The sequence below is a fragment of the Botryllus schlosseri genome, chromosome 3, assembly GCF_051294905.1.
Source record: "Botryllus schlosseri isolate E-star chromosome 3, Bs_hap1, whole genome shotgun sequence".
Lineage (NCBI taxonomy): Eukaryota > Metazoa > Chordata > Ascidiacea > Stolidobranchia > Styelidae > Botryllus > Botryllus schlosseri.
The window spans coordinates 7,833,680-7,855,355 of record NC_137238.1 but is presented as its reverse complement, the minus strand read 5'-3'; the positions used below and the strand labels follow the sequence as shown (position 1 = coordinate 7,855,355).

General features: G+C 42.2%; 2 protein-coding genes across 2 annotated transcripts in view; one reads left to right on the top strand and one right to left on the bottom strand.

The window, feature by feature from the left end:
- LOC145434849 (uncharacterized) overlaps positions 1–21,676 on the top strand; it is a 262,689-nt gene that overhangs the window by 54,139 nt on the left and 186,874 nt on the right. The gene's annotated exons all lie outside the window — the stretch shown is intronic.
- On the bottom strand, positions 438–4,922 carry LOC145434825 (uncharacterized). The gene has a single exon (XM_080312051.1). The coding sequence runs from the start codon at positions 4,617–4,619 to the stop codon at positions 1,434–1,436; it is 3,186 nt and encodes a 1,061-aa protein (XP_080168177.1). The 5' UTR covers positions 4,620–4,922; the 3' UTR covers positions 438–1,433.

The window sequence follows — 21,676 nt, the reverse complement described above, 5'->3', positions numbered from 1 at the left end:
GAGGGACGAGTTTCAGCTCTTTGACCGAGCTGGACGAGAGTATCTGGCTGATAGTATGTATGACTGACTTCCGATATCCTTAACTAGCTTGCTAATCCAGAGACAGTGTCTTTCCGGTACTTTGTATTGACGAACAGTGAGCACGGATCAACTAACCCAACTTGATAACAAGACGTTAAAAAATACTTGCATTACTGCAAAATAAAAACACATTACGTCAATGTCCTACCAAACGAGGAGCAAGTCACGACCCTGCTTACTACATGGCCGTCGAAAGAAAAAGAGTGAAACGTGGTCGTGCTTCTTCTGCCGTTCAATGAGGCGAGTCGAGCGTGACCATTGTGACGAAAGAATAGTGTTAAAGAAACCACCATGACATAGCCGGCCCTGTTGAGAATTGTGAATACGGAGACATTAATCAATGAGCAACAAATCTGTGGGAATGGTGGTGATCTAGTTATGAAATAGGGCGGCAGAAATTACCAAATGTTCACAACTAGACGTGCATTACATGACGCGAAATCTAGTACAGCTCCAGACGACAAAATTTTTCTAATGTCGCGACTATAGCGGTACGGGCAGTCACTGCCCTGTGACAAAAGGTCAATGAAGCTGACAGTTATCAGCAAGCAACAAAATAGAAGCAACAGTGGTGCTCTAAATATGAATAAGGCAGCAGGCAACAAAACTAAGGCAATGATTAGACCCAAATACGCATGCAATGCATCGCGCAGAATTTTCTGTAGGATCAGTCTTACAGGTAGAGAGAACGAGCCGAGGTAACCCAATGGAGTGAAGACTCGGGCGATTCGACTGTCAATGCCTCTGAAAGGCTTAATGTTCGTTCGGGCTTTGAGTGTGTCTTCGTTTATATTCCCGGTAACTCCTGGTGTCTGCTCGTCGTCTGAGTGCTCGAAGTCGAGGTCCACCAGGTTGGAGGCGCGAGCAGATTCAGGGATCTGTGACATAATTTCGTTATTTCCAATGCCAAATTTATGATTGCAGCCATAGTTGGCAGAAAGTTCTTTAATGACGCGGATCGACTTTTCAAGGTCGCCTGCTGAGTGCAGTATGCCGTCAACGTAGGTGTTATTCAGGATGCAGTCAAGTGCAGGCTTGCCAGCACTTGGGGCGTTGAGCGCTACGATCTGGCGCAGACAGAATTGTGCAAACCTTGGTGAGGATGTGCTTACGAATAGATGTGGAATCATTTGATAGTCTATCGCCTTTCCGTCGAGATGACCGTCTTCGAACAGGAGGCAGTGGATTGAGTAGAATTGTCGTGTTGTAGGAGAGAGTAAGTCTGACGTAACGACTTGCGCATACTCCCGAAAATGATTTTCATTCATCTGCTTGTATTTGCTGAATAGTTCTGGTTCCTTGACGACCTTTGAACACTGAGTTTCGGGCGTCTTCTTAACCGCTCCTCGGTCCTAAGGTAATTTTTTCTCCTTCATCCGCCATGGGAGGCCAACTTGAAATTGACTGTTCACGATGGGCGCAGGTTCATTCATAGCGGCGAGGGCCTGCTCATCTTCGATAGAGTTCTTTGATTCGTAGGGGTCGGTATAAATGTCAGAAAAATCGGCATTACGAATAGAAAACATTGGCAATATAGGCGAGACACATTGTTTAGCGAAATTATCGACATGTATGAAATTTGCATTAACAAAATTTACACTATCGCGCGCGGGGGCGCTCTTGGAGAGTGATTTGTCAAGGCCGCCCAAGCACCAGCCGAAAACTGATAGCTTGGCACCTGGCAGTTCATTTTGCGGTGGTATTACTTCGGTGCAGGGGTAATTCACGAGGAAATCGTTACCCACAAGGAGATCGACATCGCTTGTCTCAGCGATAGGAATGCTTATGTGACTGAGGTGATCGCACGCTGCGATGGTATCGACATTTGGCGCGTGAATATTGACATTTGGAAAATACGGGGTTGACAGCACGTCTTCGAGATTGATGACCGCGCTCTGATCGAGGCCTTGCACCGAAAGCGACACGAATTGCGCGGTGCCCGTGGCAATGCCGATTGCGGTTTCCATTTCATGATCGACTTGATCACCATGGATATTCAATTTTTCTAAGAGCCGCTCGGTACAGATGCACGTGCCGCATCCAGGGTCTAGAAAGGCGTTAGTAATCACTACAGCATTCGAATCGGCAGACGTGATTTTTACTGGAACGACAGATAGCCGCACAGGGTTCTTATTCTTAGTTGCCGATGCCAGCATGGCATTTACATTGGCAATATCGGTAGGCCTATTACGGCAATTTGTGACGTGCCTTGTCACATTTTGAAATGCTCCATGAAGGAGGCTGTGATGCGGTGAGCCGCAATTGTCGATATGACATCGATAACTCGATCCGCAACTATGGTGATCGTGACCGTAGCTCAAACAATTGTTGCAGAGCGATTTTTCTTCCACGTATGCGTTGCGATCGGTCGGAGTCTTCTCTCTGAAAGCGTCACATCTGTAGAGAGGGTGAGCGCCGCTGCAGAGTAGGCAAGGAGGCAGCTTTTGGTGAGAGGTACTGCGTCTTTGGACGTTGTGACCGGGAAAGTGTATTGATGTGGCATGCACTTTCACTCTAGTCTTTGGCGAAGTATACCTTGAATTCGGAAGGCTATAGACGAATTGTGCGGTTGGAGTTCTTGCGGTATCGGCTGCGCGTTGTACGAAGTCGACGAAATCTTCAAACGTTACGTTGGAGCCTTTCATTTTTTCTTCGTGTTGGCCCAGGAACCGTTGTAGGAAGTATTTAGGGTAGCGACCCATTATCTCGTGAAGAACTCCCAGCGCATTGACTTGCGCCATTGCTTTGCACTGGGCGAGGACGTGTCTGGCAGACCGTAACTGGTCAGAGGCCTCTATCAGTGATTGTCTATTATTAGGGTCGACCGGGTCCCCATTTCTTAATTGATCAATGAATGCGTTGGTAACATAGGAATTGCGCCCATAGTTATCATGCAGGATTTTGCGTGCATGTGTATACGCCTGCTTGTCATGACGACCAGCGCGGCAGCCTGCGAGAGCTGCCTTGGCAGGGCCAGTACAGTATAAAATGAGCTTGTTCAACTTAATTCTATCAGGATGAATTTCACTAGGATCTACGCCTTGGGGTTCGAAGGCGCTATCAAATTCGTTGATGAACCGGTGATAGTCTAGAGGGTCTCCGTTGAATGAGGAGACTGAGATCGTTTGAAGGTCGAAACCAAGTTTGATGGAGCCCAATATATTGTTCCACGGGTTATTATGGTTATCATTATGGCGTGTACCCGAACTATAACCCGACACTGGCATTGAGGGACCAAAATTTTCTGAAGTTTGCTGACTATACTCGACAGGAATATGGCCGCCGCTGTGTACAACAGGCGGGAAGTCATCTAGAGGACGTGGGGCGAGACTGGCATTAGTTATAATCGGGTTACCAAAATTATATGGTTGTGAGTAGCTAGAATCAATGGGGATACGGCTGGCATTGTGGGCCGCATCCGCAAAACCAGTCTGTACAGGAGGCGAAACTATCCCGTCCATGGGCATTGCCGGCCCAGTAGGGATGCGCTGATAGGCAGCTTGAGGGTATGGCGTTTGACTATAATCACGAGCCTGGCCATGAGACCGAGCTTCCAGGCCGCTGTCGGTCGCCGGGTCGCTATAATCATATAAGCGGGCCGAACTTGGTTCAAATTTTTTATGACTTGCCGGTGCGGCCGACTGTCTAGTAGTCAGCACAGGGTGAGTCACCGCCGGCCCATTAATGGGCCCCTGAGCAACACTGTTAAGTGTCACAGGTGCAGGCGTGTTCAGAGTCACAAAACTTTGCCCAAGGGTAGAAGGCATGTATAAAGGATCTGTACTCACTGCGCTGTTTACTGGGGCGACAGGCTCGACATACTGCGTCGCGACAGAACCACTACAGGACGATTTGGCGTTGATGATTTTCAATCTCTCAGTGGCTTCGAGGAGCTGTCGCTCGGTTGCGAGTTTCGATTCTTCACATCTAGCTTCAAGTTCGACTTGTTTTTCCTCAGCTTCAAGTTCAAGTTTGGCTCGTTTGGCCTCAGCTTCGGCACGCTTCGCCTCGGCTTTTAATTTCGATTGTTCTTCTGCTGCCCTGATTCTTAGTCTTTCAATTTCACACTCGGCGCGAATGCGTTCCACTGAGGCGTGAGTTCTTACGGAACTGGCGGTCTTGCCAAATCGACGGCTCGACGTTGCATCCTTTCTGAAATGCTGTCGGGTGTCTCCGAGGTCAACACTTGCTGCAGAATTTGTGCTTTCGTCTCTGAATTCCTTGTAAGCATTATTTACTCGGCGTTGGCCGTTTGCAATCCCTAAATTCAGCTCCCTTATCGAGCGGATACTCGGATGACGGGGTTCGTGCCTTTGTAGGGTTCGCTCCAATTCATTCAAATCATCGTAGAGTTGAATACATAGATCGTCTAGCGCACCTTTAGACTTGATGATGAGTGGGTGCGAAGACGCGCTGTTGATTGCAGTGTAGAAAGCGCGCTCTGCTGTTTCGAAAGCAGCGCTGGATTCCTGCATGACTTTGTCAACATGCTGCTTGTTGAATGCTTCTCGATCGGCTGCTTGCCGTGTTGAATCCATCTTGACGTCAATCAGTGCTTTATTTTTTAACTATGTCCTGAGGGACGAGTTTCAGCTCTTTGACCGAGCTGGACGAGAGTATCTGGCTGATAGTATGTATGACTGACTTCCGATATCCTTAACTAGCTTGCTAATCCAGAGACAGTGTCTTTCCGGTACTTTGTATTGACGAACAGTGAGCACGGATCAACTAACCCAACTTGATAACAAGACGTTAAAAAATACTTGCAATACTGCAAAATAAAAACACATTACGTCAATGTCCTACCAAACGAGGAGCAAGTCACGACCCTGCTTACTACATGGCCGTCGAAAGAAAAAGAGTGAAACGTGGTCGTGCTTCTTCTGCCGTTCGATGAGGCGAGTCGAGCGTGACCATTGTGACGAAAGAATAGTGTTAAAGAAATCACCATGACATTTATAACAGTCTATAAGACAATATCACGCATCGCGGAGGACAGATCATGTATGAAAGAAGGATATGTTAAATAGCACCGATTTCGTTATATGGATCTCGTGATTTGTGATAGCACATGTCTTTGGGGCCTAACATTGCTGATAAAAATGAATCGTTGACATTTAGGCGTCCACCGAGGACACTTTCAATTTTGTGAAAAAAGAGGACAAATCCTCTTAAAAGAGGACATATAGTAACCCTATTTTATATGCATCTGGTCTGTAAATGATTTGAATGAATTCTGTCAACAGTATTGGTTCTTCCATAAATTACTATATAGTTTTGATCCTCTCTCCGTCCACATGATCAGAGTTGGCGGTAGAACTGGTGGAGGATGATAACTTCGAAAATTCAGGAAAGGTAATTGTACAACGTACATCGTTAAGTCATGCTCATGTCACACCAATAAGATTATTTATCAGTCAGGGCTTTGGAGCCGCCGTAAATTTGCATTGCTCCAGCTCCGGCTCCGGAGCTTTCTTTTATCATACATTAGCTCCGGCTCCAGCTGTTGTCTGTCTATATCAGGGGTGGGCAACCCGGGCCTGCGGGCCATATGTGGCATAGGCCTACGTCCCATTATATTATATAAATTCTGTTATATCATCGAAATTGAATTGCTCAGATTGTGAACTTGCAAGGCCAACTTTAAATATGATTAGTCTGCCAGTGACACTTGGGATGTTGATGACTAAAATATTAGTTTCGACGCATAGGCAGATCCAGGGTCCAGTCACATTTTTAATAAATCGTCGTACCCTACAATAAACTAAAATAGTAGTAAAATTTTTCGTCACGCCTCGCGTGTTTGATTGTCACACGATTTCTTACTAGCCTACCCCCACCTGAAAATGAAAAAAGGCCTAATTTATCCGAATGAGTCTACGAGAGAAAGTATTTTCGCGTTTGCGTTCGCAGAAAGATCGTCGGCGATGAAATGTAGGCACAAAATGATTGTCGTATATTAGCGGAAATCTTCGATATCGATATGTACAGATGCCGAATAGTCCTGTCCTTGCAAACTGCGTCCAGCGGGCGGTCTACAGTCGACCGGCAATACACCCAAGTAATAATAATATTAACTTTGAAAATTTTACGCGCCTGGCGCGGCTAGTGGGCAGCGCACTCGTTCGTCAATTTCATGTGGCCCTCTAGCCGAAAAGGTGGGCCGCCCCTGGTCTATATAGATTACTAATTTACCCGTAGGTTAGTTATCTATAGTAATCTAGAGTCTGTCTGCTGTCAGTAACATTAACTGTAACTGTAGTAAGAGCAATATGGGCGGATATTACGAGGTGATCAATAGAAATTCGATCTGTACCAAATGACCAATGGTTTGGCGTTCGATATTGGTGCACTCGTTACCAGTCCATCCAGTGCCGATCAAGTTTATATGAATATAATATTTTCCGGTTGAAACAAATCGAATAATCGAATTAAACTCTGTGCCATGCACATTGCGCCATGCCCAAAACGAATTAAACTAGGCAGTATGCACATTGCACATTTACAAGTCAAAGTGCGCGATAATCCAGGAATACTAGAGCAGTGCTTTTCAACCTGTGTGACGGTTCGCACTCGTGCGAATGAAAAAAATTGTAGTGCGAATGACGAAGGTGGTGCGAATAGTGCGAATGAAAATCCGGATCAAGTGCGAATGAAAACCGTGATTAATTGTTAACTTTTCTGACGTGGAATAATTCAAATAAACCTAGGAAATTTAGAATCAGTGTAACTTTTGTATTTGTGGTGCAATTGTAAAAACTTGATACGACGCACCACTAATCGTAGCTCTTACAAGCCGTACTGAATTAATATTCCCGCACTGTAATTATTACGTAACCAAAAGCCTGGTTTGGAAGGTGGTGTAGTGGCAGTATAGAGATCTCTACAATCTCTATAGTGGCAGACATACAGCATATCAGCCCGTCTGAGCCTGCGACAGGCTGGAAAAATGACGTCAAATTGACTTCCTGCTTTCTTTCGCTAAACAATCATCAAATTTTCGTAATAACTATTGGATAAGCGGGAGGCACGAGGATAAGACTCACATTTGCAAGTCTACTGTAGCGCAAATTTTTACCCCTTCAAGGGTTAAGTACGTAACGCAAAGGGTATAATATTGGGTCGACACGGTGCCAGAGCTATCTGTTAATAGGTATGTAATATTTATTGCAAAAAATCCTGTGATCGTTTTTGCATATCCAGAGTCACTGTGCTGGGTACTATAGCCAATAAGCAAGACACGCAGTAAATATGGCTTTATCATGAGAATTCATGATAAAATATGTCCGACTGTTTTTTCTGGAAAACATGGTCGAAGACCGTTGGGATGAACTAGTGTAGGTAGGGGTGTGCAACGAGCGAGTTCAGGCCTATGAGACTCATTCATTTCGAGGCGTCGGGGCACATGAAGACGTAAAGTTTTGGCAAACAAACCGCTGATAAAATGCGGTGCCAAAAACATAAGCGGCGACAAAACCTCGGTCTAAAAATGACCTATGCTGGATGGCCAAACCTTTTGAGATAGATTGGATACGCTCCGTTGTCGGCACGGAATATAGTTCCGTTCTTGCAATCTGAGTAGACAGTAGTACAACAACTGCGATACGCACAGGAATTTAATTCGCCCTAATTTGAAATCGCGTGCGTCAGACATGTTTTGTAGAGCTGTGGTGGGTAGAATTTTGATGTGCGCGTTCTGTATGTCATACATGCCCGTAATATAGTAGCATACCACTGTAATATTAAAAAGAAATTCCTTTTCCTGAGTGAGACTCGGGGCGCGAGATGCCACAAAAAACTCAGATTTTGGTGGTAATCTAAAAGCTACTTTACCGTTACTAAACTGTTATGACTTCTCAAGTTAGATTGAGCTAAAGAGTAGAACACATAGTACCGTGAGTTATTTGCTCTTCTCATAAACTTGCGAGACAGAAGTTGGAACAACGTATCATCAGGTAGCGAGCTCTAACGTGCCTACTCTCCTTGTTCGTTTTGCACCTTATGTTCCTAAGACATAAGGCAAAGCCTCAGCACAAATATGTGGGTTTTTCATCCTTTCGACAAACTGGAGCCTCGTGGGACCTTTGCGTCAGCTCTCAAAAACGATTTCTTCCAGCAAGCATTTTTCACTCGCGAAAAATACGCTGTATTTTGGATAGGAGTGCAGAACAGATTTTAAGACCTGGTCATCCAAGCACTAGTAGACGTTCTGGTATAAATTCCAAACAACATTGTTTGGCCGAGAAGGGTTTTAGTGAAATAATTGAAAGCAAAACGAGCGAAAAAAGTTGCCTTTTTATTGAGACACTTGTTAGCTTAAGCTACACAGTAGCCAATTTGTTGCACATCCGAACAAAATGTTGTTAAGTAGGCCTATCTTCATCTTCTTTTTGTATAACAATTTTCGATTACTTTGTGCGAATGAAATTTATTTTACAAAAAAAGTGCGAATGGAGCTCAAAAAGGTTGAAAAGCACTGTACTAGAGTATCAAGCTGACACAGAGATATCTAGAACCCTGAGCAGATATCAAGAATGAATTAACGGAACAGATGATTACAAATTGGAAATCGCGTATCAAATCAGTAATTTGTCTCCAACATAAAATACCATGGGGTTTTGGGCTACTCTTCTGCCATCCCTTATTTACGCTCGAAAATCCTTACTGCAGTGAATGACGATGATGCGCCGTAATGAATTCCAATTAGCATGTATAATTGCATACTCAATAACACTGACAATTTCGCAGCCCGGTTAAAGAACTATCACGAAAGAACGAGTATTTGCTCATCCGATTCATAGCAACGATAAGATAGAATTTCTCGACTCGTGCTCGTCATATCGACATGTGCAACGAAATCACGATTTTATCCTCTCTCCCATTTCGCGTAATATAGGCCTACTTAGTGATCATTATTTTCGAACCGTATACAATTGGCCAACAAGGTTGTGCTGATGATTAAATTGCGGCTATGCCGAATACCCACGATATTCACAGGCATATCTAGCATACCAAGGTTCGGCACTCATGTATGAAAATTGAACAGTGAACATATGACTGCTCTGCTGTTAAATCCCCAGGAACATGGTTGGTCGGAAAAGGTAGACCCAAAGAGGAAAAGATTCCTAATTTTGCGAAGGCCTGATATTGAATTATGTGAACTCAGCATATATGGTTGTTGCATATAGCATCTTATGAAATATGTCGGAGCCGGGGCTACCTCTCAAATAACTGGCTCCAGCTCCGGCTCCGGCTGAATTTTATGTAGAGCTCCGGCTCCGGCTCCAGCTCCGGCAAAAATCCACGGCTCCGGGGCTCTGGCTCCGGGCTCCGGCTCCGGCTCCAAAGCCCTGAGTCTAATGCTGGTGCGCCCTGCGCACCAATGAGCTATATAAATGTGGTTTCCAATCTTTTATGGTCGCGACTCGATTTCCAATTTGAAAATGTTCCGTGGCCCAGCTACAAATCTGATAAGCTGATTACTAGAGCAAGTTTTTGCTGCTTTTTCCGCTTTTTTTAGAGCTTCTGGAAGCTTCGTAAATACTCATAATGTATGTAGTATGGTGTTTTAATCTGTCTGGAGGAGTTTTATGTTGCAACTTTTGTCTATATTTTTCATGCGACTTTTTTCTGCAACTTTTATCAAGTATTGCGCAAAATATGCTATAAAACTATTATAAAGACTAAATTATTGGATTTCAAGTGACAATGCGGCCCACCATAGGTGCCGCAGGTATACTGGGTATGCCGTGTTTACCTAGCAATTTTTTCGGGTATGCGGCGTACCCACTATTCCGTTATTCATGAAACTCCCTGAACTAACTGGTAAATTGTGCGAACCCTATGTAAATAAAAATGCAACCATGATCGATTGAATAACGAAGGAAGAAACGGAACAAGCAGACACCATGCACATTTTAAACTGCTAGAACCTTTCGAGTATCTCATACCCTCATGATTCCAAAATATTGTATAAATGCAACTTCTGCAACTTTTGTTAAAATTTTAAAAATAAATGCAACTTTCTCAGGTTTTTAGTGCAACAGAAACTTGCCTTAGTGATTACTAATGAAAGGTCGACACCTTTGCGCAATTTACTCACGGGCTATTTTGGAAGCTGATTACGTTCAACATCTTCACGAACCCAAGAATAAAGGCAAATTACCCCCAGGTTTAGAACCCCTATCTTTGAATAAAGCATCTAAACGACCTAAACCGACTCTAGGAATGTATCCTGTGTTCTCCAATAATTGCGATTACAGTCAAAACTATTTCAGTAAATGATTGTTATTTTTGTTTGTTTATGATCACAGTTTTTGCGAGGGTGGTAGTCCCCATCTTAAAATCAATACATGTGATACTAAATCTCGCGCAGCAGGTAGAAAGATTTCATGTAGCACAAATCTGCCCGAAAATAATAGTGTTTATGTTGATTTAGGAAAAAATTATGAGCTTACTTCCAGCCTTCAAAATTCCGGACATTCAGGCATATTTTAGAAATTCCTCTCGGATGCAGTTTTAACATTGTAATTCCGGACATGTCCGGGAAATTCCGGGTGTATGGCAACCGTAACCTAGAATGATATAGGTCAGTGGCGGCTCGTGACAATATCGGGTGGTGGGGCAAGGGCCGCAAGCGACTTGTTATCAATATGACGTCACAGTAGCGTTTTTCAACGTTCATGATGGCCACATGAATTTCCCGTAAACAATGATTTTTAACGTAGGTGCCGCGAGAGGTTTGCCGGTGGCGTGACTTGAAGTGCGGTAACAAATGTTTTATTCATTGTTTTTTATTCAAATGATTATTTTACAAAATGTACGCGAAATAAGAATCGTTCCCATGCCACGAATCAATCATCAGGTTATCCTTAGTAGCATGCGTTATGATTTCGTGGTAGAGATTACGCAAGCGCCGAGTAAGACTATACCAAAAATACACAGACCAACTACCTACAAAGAGCATTCGCATGACACCTTGTGGTGTTTTAATCGTTCCATGCTCAGCAATTCTGTAAAGTGCTGCAGCGCCTCCGACCCGATTTGTATATGGATTCTCGTCCCGAAAGCGAGTCAAATCGATTTGCCCTCGTCCGAAAGTGTTTGGTACACGATCCTGATGCGTTACGACCAGGGGATAGGCAATCAAAGCGGTGGCACCCATAAACGTAAAACATTATAAAAAGCCAGCTGTTATCCATGGAAGATTGAGCTGATGCGCGTAGCAATGCAAAAAATGCGCATGCGGGTAAACTTCTTTCATTAAAACTTGTACGCTATGTCGCGATCCGCTCATGACTGCTGCGCCGTCGTAGGTTTGCGCAATAAGTTTCGACTCAACTGAATAGGGCTGTAATGTTTTTTTTAATACGTAAGAAATTCCGACAGCAGTGCGATCGTCAACAGCCACAAAGCTGTGGAATCGTTCGACTGGCATACCAAATTTCGTGAACCGAAAAATCACGACTAGTTGTGACAAACACGTAATGTCAGTTGTTTCGTCAGACTGAATAGATAGAAATTCAGCGTCAACAATCTCGGTAAACAAATGCTGTAGATAGATGTGATATATCGAATCAAGCACATCATTTTGAATAGTCTTTGAGGTACCCTTAGCTACTGTCGCGGTGTCGAGATGTTCGCGCAAAATGCTATCAATGGAAGCCGTGTATTTAATTAGATCCAAAAATACCCCCCTATTGAGAGAGCATTCCTTCTCATCGTGGCCTCGAAGGGGCAATTCATGAACTCCAATAAATTTAATGGCATCAATCACCCGAGAGAGAACATGCCTATTCTTATCTACAAGCTCATTGTGCTTGCAGACTGATACGCGATAACTTTCATTGAGCTGCGACATTACATTTACTCTGCCAAACAATTTATATTTAACTGCACTAGCCATGTGCACTTGGGATTTTTGGTGCGTTTTCAGACGCTCTGACAAATGCTTCAGATCGCGATAACCAATTTTGTTCCAACAAGAGCCACTGCTTCCGGTACCGGCACTGTCGAATAAAAGACAGTAAAAGCAAAACAAGGCGTTTTTATCCTCGCCATAAGTAAGCCATTCATTTTTATCGAAATGCGCTGAAGAAAAGGCACGAGTGCGCTTTCCTCCGGCGTACGATTGGATCAATGGGCAATTTCTAGGCTGATACGGACCTAGTCGCTTTACCTCTAATTTTTGCTCTAAAGGCAGCTGGCTAAACGGCGTACGGAGCAAAGATTCAACACGATTCATGTTCGCACTTGACCTGACTACTTATCTGCAGAAATGGAAATGACTATAAATCGAGAGATTGCGTATGCCTAACTGGAAAGGTCAACGAGTTCGGACACATACGCAATTGTTATCTCATAGATTGGACAAGGAAATGTCATATTGAATCCAAAACATCATTCTGAAGAACAACGGATAGCAGCCTCGGAAATTCGGTCCCGGTACAGCTTGGGAGATTCTGGCCTTGAGGCTGGAGACTGTCACACGACACATACGGCTTACGGTCTATAGTGTCTATATGTCTGCTGCAAAATCGCCTTCGGAAAATATATTACCGAATAAATACGTGGATGAAAACTGAAAACTTGGTACACTGTTACATGAAATCATCGAGAAGTATAGCCTCATGACCGTTTTCGGTATGGTACACTGTCAAAATTAATACGAACAGATCAACGCCGAATTTTGCGTAATATTTACTGAGGAATCGGCTGATCAAGCGATCAGCTGTTAGCCGCCATCGAAAACGAAACAGCTATCGCGCTTGACAGGGGTTGTAATTGTGAGCAAATGGCCCGAAGGCCACCATTCCACGGTGAAATTGACATTGGAGAATATAAAATAAAACTAAATATTTGAATGCAAACCGAGGATGTTAGTAAACTGTTTCATGATATCATCATCTCATCACCTATCTCAGTATAGAACACAGATAGCCTACACCGGCTTTTGCGTGAAATCCGCAATGCGTTAGGTAGGCTAAGTGTCAGATCAGCGCACATCTCTACCATACTCGAACTTAATAACGAAATTGCTGCCCTAATCATTGAGTGTCAACCTTGAGACTTGGCACAGCGTTCGATACTAAAATCAAGACATACCATGTAAAAGTTCATGACGGATCTAGCTAAGGAGCATCGTTAAAATCAATGGAGACCAATACCGGCTTTGCGTGAAATATGTTTGCGATACATGACCGATCAGCACACACTCGACTTTGGAAACGGAATTACTACCCTAAACTTTGAGTAGAAACCCTGAAACTTAGGACAGTGTTAAATACCACCATCACGACATGACATACCAAGTTTCAAGAATTATCATGGTGTGAAACACCATCAAAATCGACCTGTACCAGCAACGGTCGACTCAACGCATATCACGGTATCCGAGTTCAGATATAGATACGATTGTTACATCACACCTTAGGGGCGAGCAAGCATATTTGCCCCGGTTGCTCGGCCATTTTACGAATAGGAGAGAGTAAAGCAACGTTTCTTAATTGTGCGCAGCTTTGAGAGAATAGATAGTGAAAGCTTGTTATGAGCGCTACCGGGGCAAGCCCCGGCTAGGCATTCACAAAGCGAAAACACAGAAGAGAATTCGATTTTCGCGGAGACTTCGCTATGTATGGGCATTTGCAAGCGAAAGCACAAGAAGAACGCGGGTTTCGCTGTGATCTCGATATATATTGAGCGCTGTGCGTCTATAAATGGTTAAATTGTTATTGAACAGAATTTTAGGTGGGGCAATGCCCCAGTTGCCCTATAGCACGAGCCGCCACTGATATAGGTTATTTGTCCTTGTCAGTATAGCCTTATAACTACCTGTCAAGAACATACACTTCTTCTCGCGTCGAATGATCTCATACCACACTGATTTCTATGCGGCGTGCATATTGGCAGTGGTGGCCCTAGGATTTGGGGGCCCCTTGTCGACACTTCCAGGGGGGCCCCAATATATCTATAAACGCATCTTCTGGGGGGGGGGGCTAGATCACTATGGTGACCAAACAACGAATTTGATAGAACACGTACAAAGAATTGAAACTTCCAATGAATGAAGAAACTACTATGACCGGACAATTGGTTGTTGCATTTAGTACTTCAAAAAAGTAGAAATCAAAATGATGATAGGAAATATGACACCAAAATTTGAAAAGAACAACGAAATGGAAACTATGATACGGGCACAAAATGATATTGGCCTGGTGTAAACTTACCAAAGCAGTCGAGACATCATGATTCATGGATACTAAAAAAAAAATGACTTCCCTTCTTTGACAAGATGACTCAACCACGAGGAGTTATGGCCATCTAGAATTATTACCGGATCACTCAACAAGGATTAACTCATGTACTATATTTCTACAGAGAAAGGAAAATTATTTATTCGTAACAGCTAACACAGCAAAAGTACCTACAGAAAAGAACAAATACCGGTATATTACAAATCACCATTTGTCCCAGAAGTGACCTAACCAAGACATAGTTTCATGTTTACGGTAAATTTTACATTGAATGCTTGCAATGGTACCGGTCATAAAACAGCTTAGTCAGACCACCTCGTCAAAATGTCTAAAGATAGAATAGAAGAAGCTCTTGAACCTGACAATAAAATGAGGTGAGGGGTCAGAATCAGGCTCATAATAATTTTCAAAATCAAGTCATACACAGCGTCAAATTCAAATATTGTTGGCGCAACACTGTCCACACAAAGATTGCGAACGCCAGTTTCAAGAGGAACTAAACATTATCCAAATCTCCAACTTCTGCCTACAATTTAGGCTACATTGCTGTCACAACTTTGAAATTATGTATTCAATAAAAACTCAATTTTCATCATTCTATGTTATAATAGCTTCCATATCATGACTAGAGATGAAATTTTTTAATTTGACAGAAATAAGAGGGATACTCCAATGATTTTCATTAGCAATGACTTTAAACTTGAGTGCCGTACACAAAAAGCTAAATTGTAACTTGACTGATATATTAGACCAACTTCTACAAGATAGCTATGTACAGACCTACCAAAAATTCTAGCAATATTACGATTGAATGAGCCAGAAAAGCTTGATTTTTATCATGCGCCAACTCGAAAAGCTGGATATTGCATTTAAAAACTTGAAATTGTGATGTAGGCTACTCGGATATATTTCAAAATCACTTGATCCAAATTTCTGTCAAATCTAAAAACTGAAATGAACCATTATTTTTAGGGCTACTGACATGGAGTTAGCCTATTACTGAAAATGAACGAGATGCACCAGTCACTGAAAATATATACTTACTGTATACACTGTAGTAGTTTTAATGTTTTTGCAATTTTAAAGCACTGAGAAAAAGGTGTAGAATATTATTTAAAAATATCATGAAAGTGATAATCATTCGCGACAAAATTTCACGACAGTTGATGCGATCGCGTCTCTCGCGCAAATCTCTCCTGAATAAAAATTAGAAGAAAAGGAGTAGCCGCCGGGTCTTCAAAATTATGTGAATACTTGGTGAGTGAATAGTGCGATACCAAAATCTGCAAGGATTCAGGGCGGGGGACTCAAAGCATGTTAATAAACCGGGTCGCCTTCAAGAGCATTTAGAAGATTTTCATCTAATTACAAAATGAATGAGTACGGTACTCAAAACAAAGCATGCACTTCTAATCGGTGCAAACATTTGATCATCGACCCCTCTTTACGACAAAATATTTCAGATTCGTGCATGGATATCCATGGTTATTCGCAATATGGTAACTATAAATTGCGTAAATGTAGGAGGGCCCCCTCATAAAATCGAAGTAAGCTATTTTAACGTGCACAGAAATTTGATGATCGACAACAGTTTACGGTACTATATTCTACATTGGTGCAGATATTTTCACGGTTATTCGCAAAATGATAACCAAAAATTGCGTAAATGTAGGAGGGCCCCATCATAAATCGAAGTAAGCTCGTGCAACGTGTGCAGAAATCTATTGATCGACAACTGTTTACAGTACCATGTTCTATATGGGTAGGCCTGCATGTATATTCATGTTCAGTTATTCGCATAATGATAACCAAAAATTGCGTAAATGTAGGAGGGCCCCATCATAAATTGAAGTAAGCTCGTGCAACGTGTGCAGAAATTTATTGATCGACAACTGTTTACAGTACCATATTCTATATGGGTAGGCCTGCATGTATGCTCAGTTATTTGCAAAATGATAACCAAAAAGCGCTTAAATGTAGGAACCCCCGTCATAAAATCAAAGTATGCTCTTTTACCGCGCACAGAAATTTGATGATCGACAACTGTTTACGGTGCCATATTCTACATGGATGTATGAATTTTCACGGTCATACGAAAAATGATAACTAAAAAATGAGAATTATGATTGACGGTACTGTACCATATTCTTTATGGATACAAGGATTTCCACGGTTATTCAGAAAATGGTAATAGTTGGAAAGAAGCGCATAAACCGGGGAAACAGTTGAAAAAAAAGCGCGTAAACCGAGGACAGGGGCCCCCTCGAAAGCGCGTAAATCAACCAGGGGGCCTTGGCGACCGTCCACCTCGCCCACCCCAAAAGCCACCACTGCTTACTGGGCTTTCATAATGAAAAGTGAAACCGCGTGTTGGCAATCGCAGTCTCTATAGCAGGGGTGGGCAAAGTTTTTAGCTCACGGGCCGCAGTATATAAAATTTGGATAGTAAGCCAAAATTCAATATCGTGACAGAACGACAACATGGAAATAAAATATATATATTTGTATATTTAAAACAAACCAAACATTGATTTGATGATAACGTAAAATCGTCAGAAACATTGACGAGAATTTATAAGCTTGTTGTTCTCATGGTCAAAATTAGGGATGAAAGTCGGTTGTCCCGATTTTTAGAACTGGGTGTAAATTTGAGTCTGTGAGCAGCGATCTGTTCATAGATGTGCTGATTGTTCTTTTGGTTCTACTCCAGCACATACAACGATGACAGCATCATAACCATGTTACTACACCTTTACCTATACCTTTAAATACGCCTCTAAAATATGTAAAAATATTATAAATATAAATACTTGTACGTCTACGAAGGACGAATCCATCTAACACACTAGCGAATCGGTTTTTCCAAGTACAGCACTAAAATGAATAAACTTGCTCGTGTTGCCAATAAAACTCGTGATCCGAATTAAGTCATTTACATTTCACTTTCCGTGATGTTTAGCAATTGAAACCTTTCAGAATGCATTAGCCACGAGGTCATGCTATCGTGCCATCAATAAAAATACCATGGTAAGGATATAACTTTTCATTATCATGTTGAAAGTACCCACAGTATAATTTGATTTTTAGTACGCATTTTATCAATATTTTCACACGTTTCTTGAGACTTTCGCGGGCTGAACACAACAGTATTGTAGGCAGCATGCGTCCCGCGGGCCTTGGTTTTCCCGCTCCTGCTCTATAGTGTATCCGTATACTTATCAGTACAATCTCACCAGAGATCCTCTTCAAATTAAACGAATATAGAAGAGTCATATCAGTAAGGCCCTGAGTAAACAACGTTATCGTAGGCTCTATTTTGTAAAACCACCGCCGGCTACAACTGACGGTAGCAGTATCACGTATTGATTAGTTTGTAGACAGTGTTTCTGCGGTGTCTCACTATCAGAACACGTGTTGATTGCGTTTTGATACTAATTATGACAAAATGTTTGCTATTTGCTTTGGGCCCATGCTACCGAATGGTCATTAAGATGATCTCGCAGTGCGCATGTTAGTTCTTCTGAGTTCGAAATACGATATATATGCGAGCGATACCATCATATTACACTTAGTGAGGGCGCTATATGAAGATGGATATGGGAGGAAACACAATTTTAGCTTAATTGCAGAGCCACAGCAAGAACACTTTGCAGTCAGTCCCATAAATTTGAGGTGGCAGCTAAGGGCAAGTGAATTAGCCATAAACTGTTTCCTCCAAAGCCGTCGTCGGCCAGTGGACTACTATTCTCGCAACCTGTTGCGCAACCTGTCGTATTAATCAATTCGATAGCAATAATCTCCGACTGTCTGAGGTTTATCTGGACTCAGCCATTCATTTATTGAAAATTTTAGATAAAGGAAACAACATAGTATTGCGATATGATAAAAAGATAGAAGATTGTCGAAACGAATTGGAGATGTATTGTAATCAGACACCCATCTCGACCTCGTTAGATCATATAAACCAGGGGCGGGCAATTACTTTACTCCGCGGGCCGAATGAGAAGCAGAAAATACGCTGGGGGCCGAGTCAAAATCTTTAGCTGTATTCTGCAACCTATTAGTTTTATTTCTAAATTGAAAGCAGCGAAATGCACCTGTAATAAATGCTGCTCAGTGTTGATATTAGGGATTAAGAAAGTGTCGGTTAATTACCAAAAATAATATTTATTTGCCGTCATATTTCGAAACAGTCTTGAACGTGATACACTTTGAACTCTCTTTAAACCTCTATCCACGTTTTTCTATCATTATATTAAAATGTATTTGGGATTTATTGTCTTGGTCGCTGCTTTCCGAGCAGTGTGCAACTACTACAGAGAAGGATTTACCCCTTCCCCGACTTCGTGTCCTTTACGACAAGGTTGAGTGACACATGGGAGGAAGAAAACCGTGAGCTATAGGCTACGCAGCTCTTGGTAGGAGTATATTGATATCGTCACCCCCTCCCAAAAAAAAATCACGTTGGTCTGGGGCTCCCTGGGTGATGAACTTAACTTCTGGGGTGCTTTCCCCCCAATAACCCCTGTCAGAATATACATTTTCACCGCTACTCAGAAGCGAGACTTTTTATACTGGTTTGTGGATCAGCTTCGATCGCCGATTCGCGAGAAGTGCGCGAATTTCCTATCATTCATTATTGAATCGGTCAATAATATCGGGAATTGCATAAATATTGTTCTATTTTTTAATCGTCTCTCTGCCCACGTAATCAGATTTACCGGTAGTGCTGAGTGAGGTTGTTGTTTGTGGTATGTGGTATTCATGGTGTTTATCGACTACTATGGTCATTTGCACCAGGCCGATATTGCTTATTTTTGATCCCATATCTGCCGACTTGTAGCAGGACCCACTTCTAGGATGTTTGTAATATATATATATATATCAGTTTTCGGTCAGCATGAGGTCAGTCCTTTTCGGCCAAGGTTTTCTCGCTGCCGATCGTTCTAGCACACTTCTCGGAGCCGCATGTTGCACGGCCTATAACTTCATATGTCTTGATGCGTCATGGCTTGGAAATGGCAGACGCTGAAATGCCAATTTCTATAAATCATGCGTATTTTTTCTTGGTGGAAGGGTATCCAGAATTCAAGAGATTTGGCAGCATTAAATCGCGCGTAGCGTGACAAAAGTTGAATGAAGTCGCATAAATTTTCAAAATACTCTGTAATTCATGTTCATTCTCGAAATAATTTTGGTCCCCCTCCGAGCTAGCCGTTTGTGTGTGGGCTTTGGGGTGCGCCAGTTACGGTCACGTTCCTGATTGACATGGATAGTCAGTACACACGATCATCCTCATGACGTTATGCTCAGCCCTCGTGGTCACTGGTATTGTACGATAGTGTTGGCATCAGGTGATTTAAGTGTAAATTCCATTTGAGTTCAGCGTTTATTTAGTCAATAGCAGCAGTATCACATTTTGTAAAATACATCGGATAGGGAGCTATTTTTTAAAGAACCGGCTCCAGCTCCGGCTTCAATTGAATTTCACGTACAGCTCCGACCCTTTTTCAAGCACCGTTAAAGTGCACGGCTCCGGCTCGAACACCATGCTGAAATCATCTAAGTACATAGACGAGGTTCACGAGCAAGGGGTGGCTTATGTAGCGACTGTGTCAGGTTCGGATGATGGATGAATGTTAACATAAGCAACGGGCATCTGAAATTGGAATTCTAAATATCCTTTAGAACCCGCGCTGCCTCGGTTATTCTTGGCAGATAATTTCGTCTGGTAGGTATTTATGGTTTTCAACTATACACGGTGCGAAATACGAGACATAACATGAGACATTCACTTCGATGAATGATTTGGGAGATCACACTAAGCGCTATAAACAGCTTTATGTCTCATATTTCGCACCGTGCAAAGTTGAAAATCATAAATACCTGCAATTATATTATAATAGGCTTACCATACGTCCTTTTTTAAGAGGATTTGTCCTCTTTTTTGACTTTTTTGAAAGTGTCCTAGGAGGACGCCCTTTTGTCCTCTTTTTTGAAAATTTAGGCAGATTTAGAGCAAATTGCGAGTGATATGCCGCATATTAGCACAGAAGTGAAGCTCCGGCGCGGATTTCGGAGTGAAAAACGGTGATTTTAGCTCTGAGCGAAAAGATGACCTTTTTTTTAGTCATCCACCTGGCAATGTGGAGTAAAAAACGTTATTTTGAGCTCTGAGCAGAAGTGATGACCTTTTTTTTCAGTCAACCGATCACAAAGTGGGAAAAATTAACCGGTTTTTGAGAATTTTACTGCGGTTTTGCAAGTTGCATATTTCTGAAAAAAATGTCCTCTTTTTTGATTTCCAAAATATGGTAAGCCTATATTATAATCATGTGATCTGTGCTGCAAATAGTAAGGCATCGAATTTATAGTTATTGTTCGCAGTGGTCAGAGATAGGCTACCCGCACGTCAATAGTTTTGATGTCGCATAAATTGCAATTGTATCGCAATAGCCAAGACAGACTTGTTTTGAGATTAGTCACAATACCATCCCGAAAGTATTCAATCGTAAGCATTGCAATTCCGTTTTTCAGATGCCGCCCTTGAAGCTCGCTACTGCTGTCGGTGTACGACCGGCGGTGGACTTAAATTTACGAGTGTTCAGGCGCAACCATGAAAGGCCAACAACGCATACATCATCATATACGAAAATACAGCTTCAACTTGGAAGTGTTTATTAACCGAAATAAGAAAGCAATGAATACATTGATACACATGTACCTGAGTGAGGAATGTTTTCGGCCGTGGCCCTCGTGACAAAAGAGGAAATATTATGTAGCTGTGACACACTTCAAAACCATACTGACAAGGTCGTTGACTAAGGACATTTTCTGGCTCGGGTCGTGACAAGATTATGACAGACAGCGTTTGTGTTCGAATGGCGATGACGAATCACGCAGTTCAGCGCATCGAGCTGCACAGTATAGCTTAGGGGTAGGCAATTACTTTTCACAGGGGCCTAACGTGAAGCTAAAAACACCGTTTCGGGTCGAGTTAAATGTTTAAACTGTATTCTGCGGCGTTTCAATTTTATTTCTGAATTGAATGCAGAGAAATGGTATTTTTCGATAGATCGGTTAGTGGTTATTATTATTATTAGGTAATGAGAACAGGAGTATTTATTCGCAATAAAAATTGAAATCACAATGAAAACTGCATACCTTGTGACAACAGTGACAGCAATTAAAATTTGAACTATACTATACGCAAACAGTAAGGCTTAAGTTGGAAGTCGAAGTTTGTCACATTTACTTTCAGTGTTTTTTTTTACAATAGTTGTAACCTTGTTTGTTGCCATTGTAACATTACGAATTTGACTGTCTGTGACGTGATTTGTTAC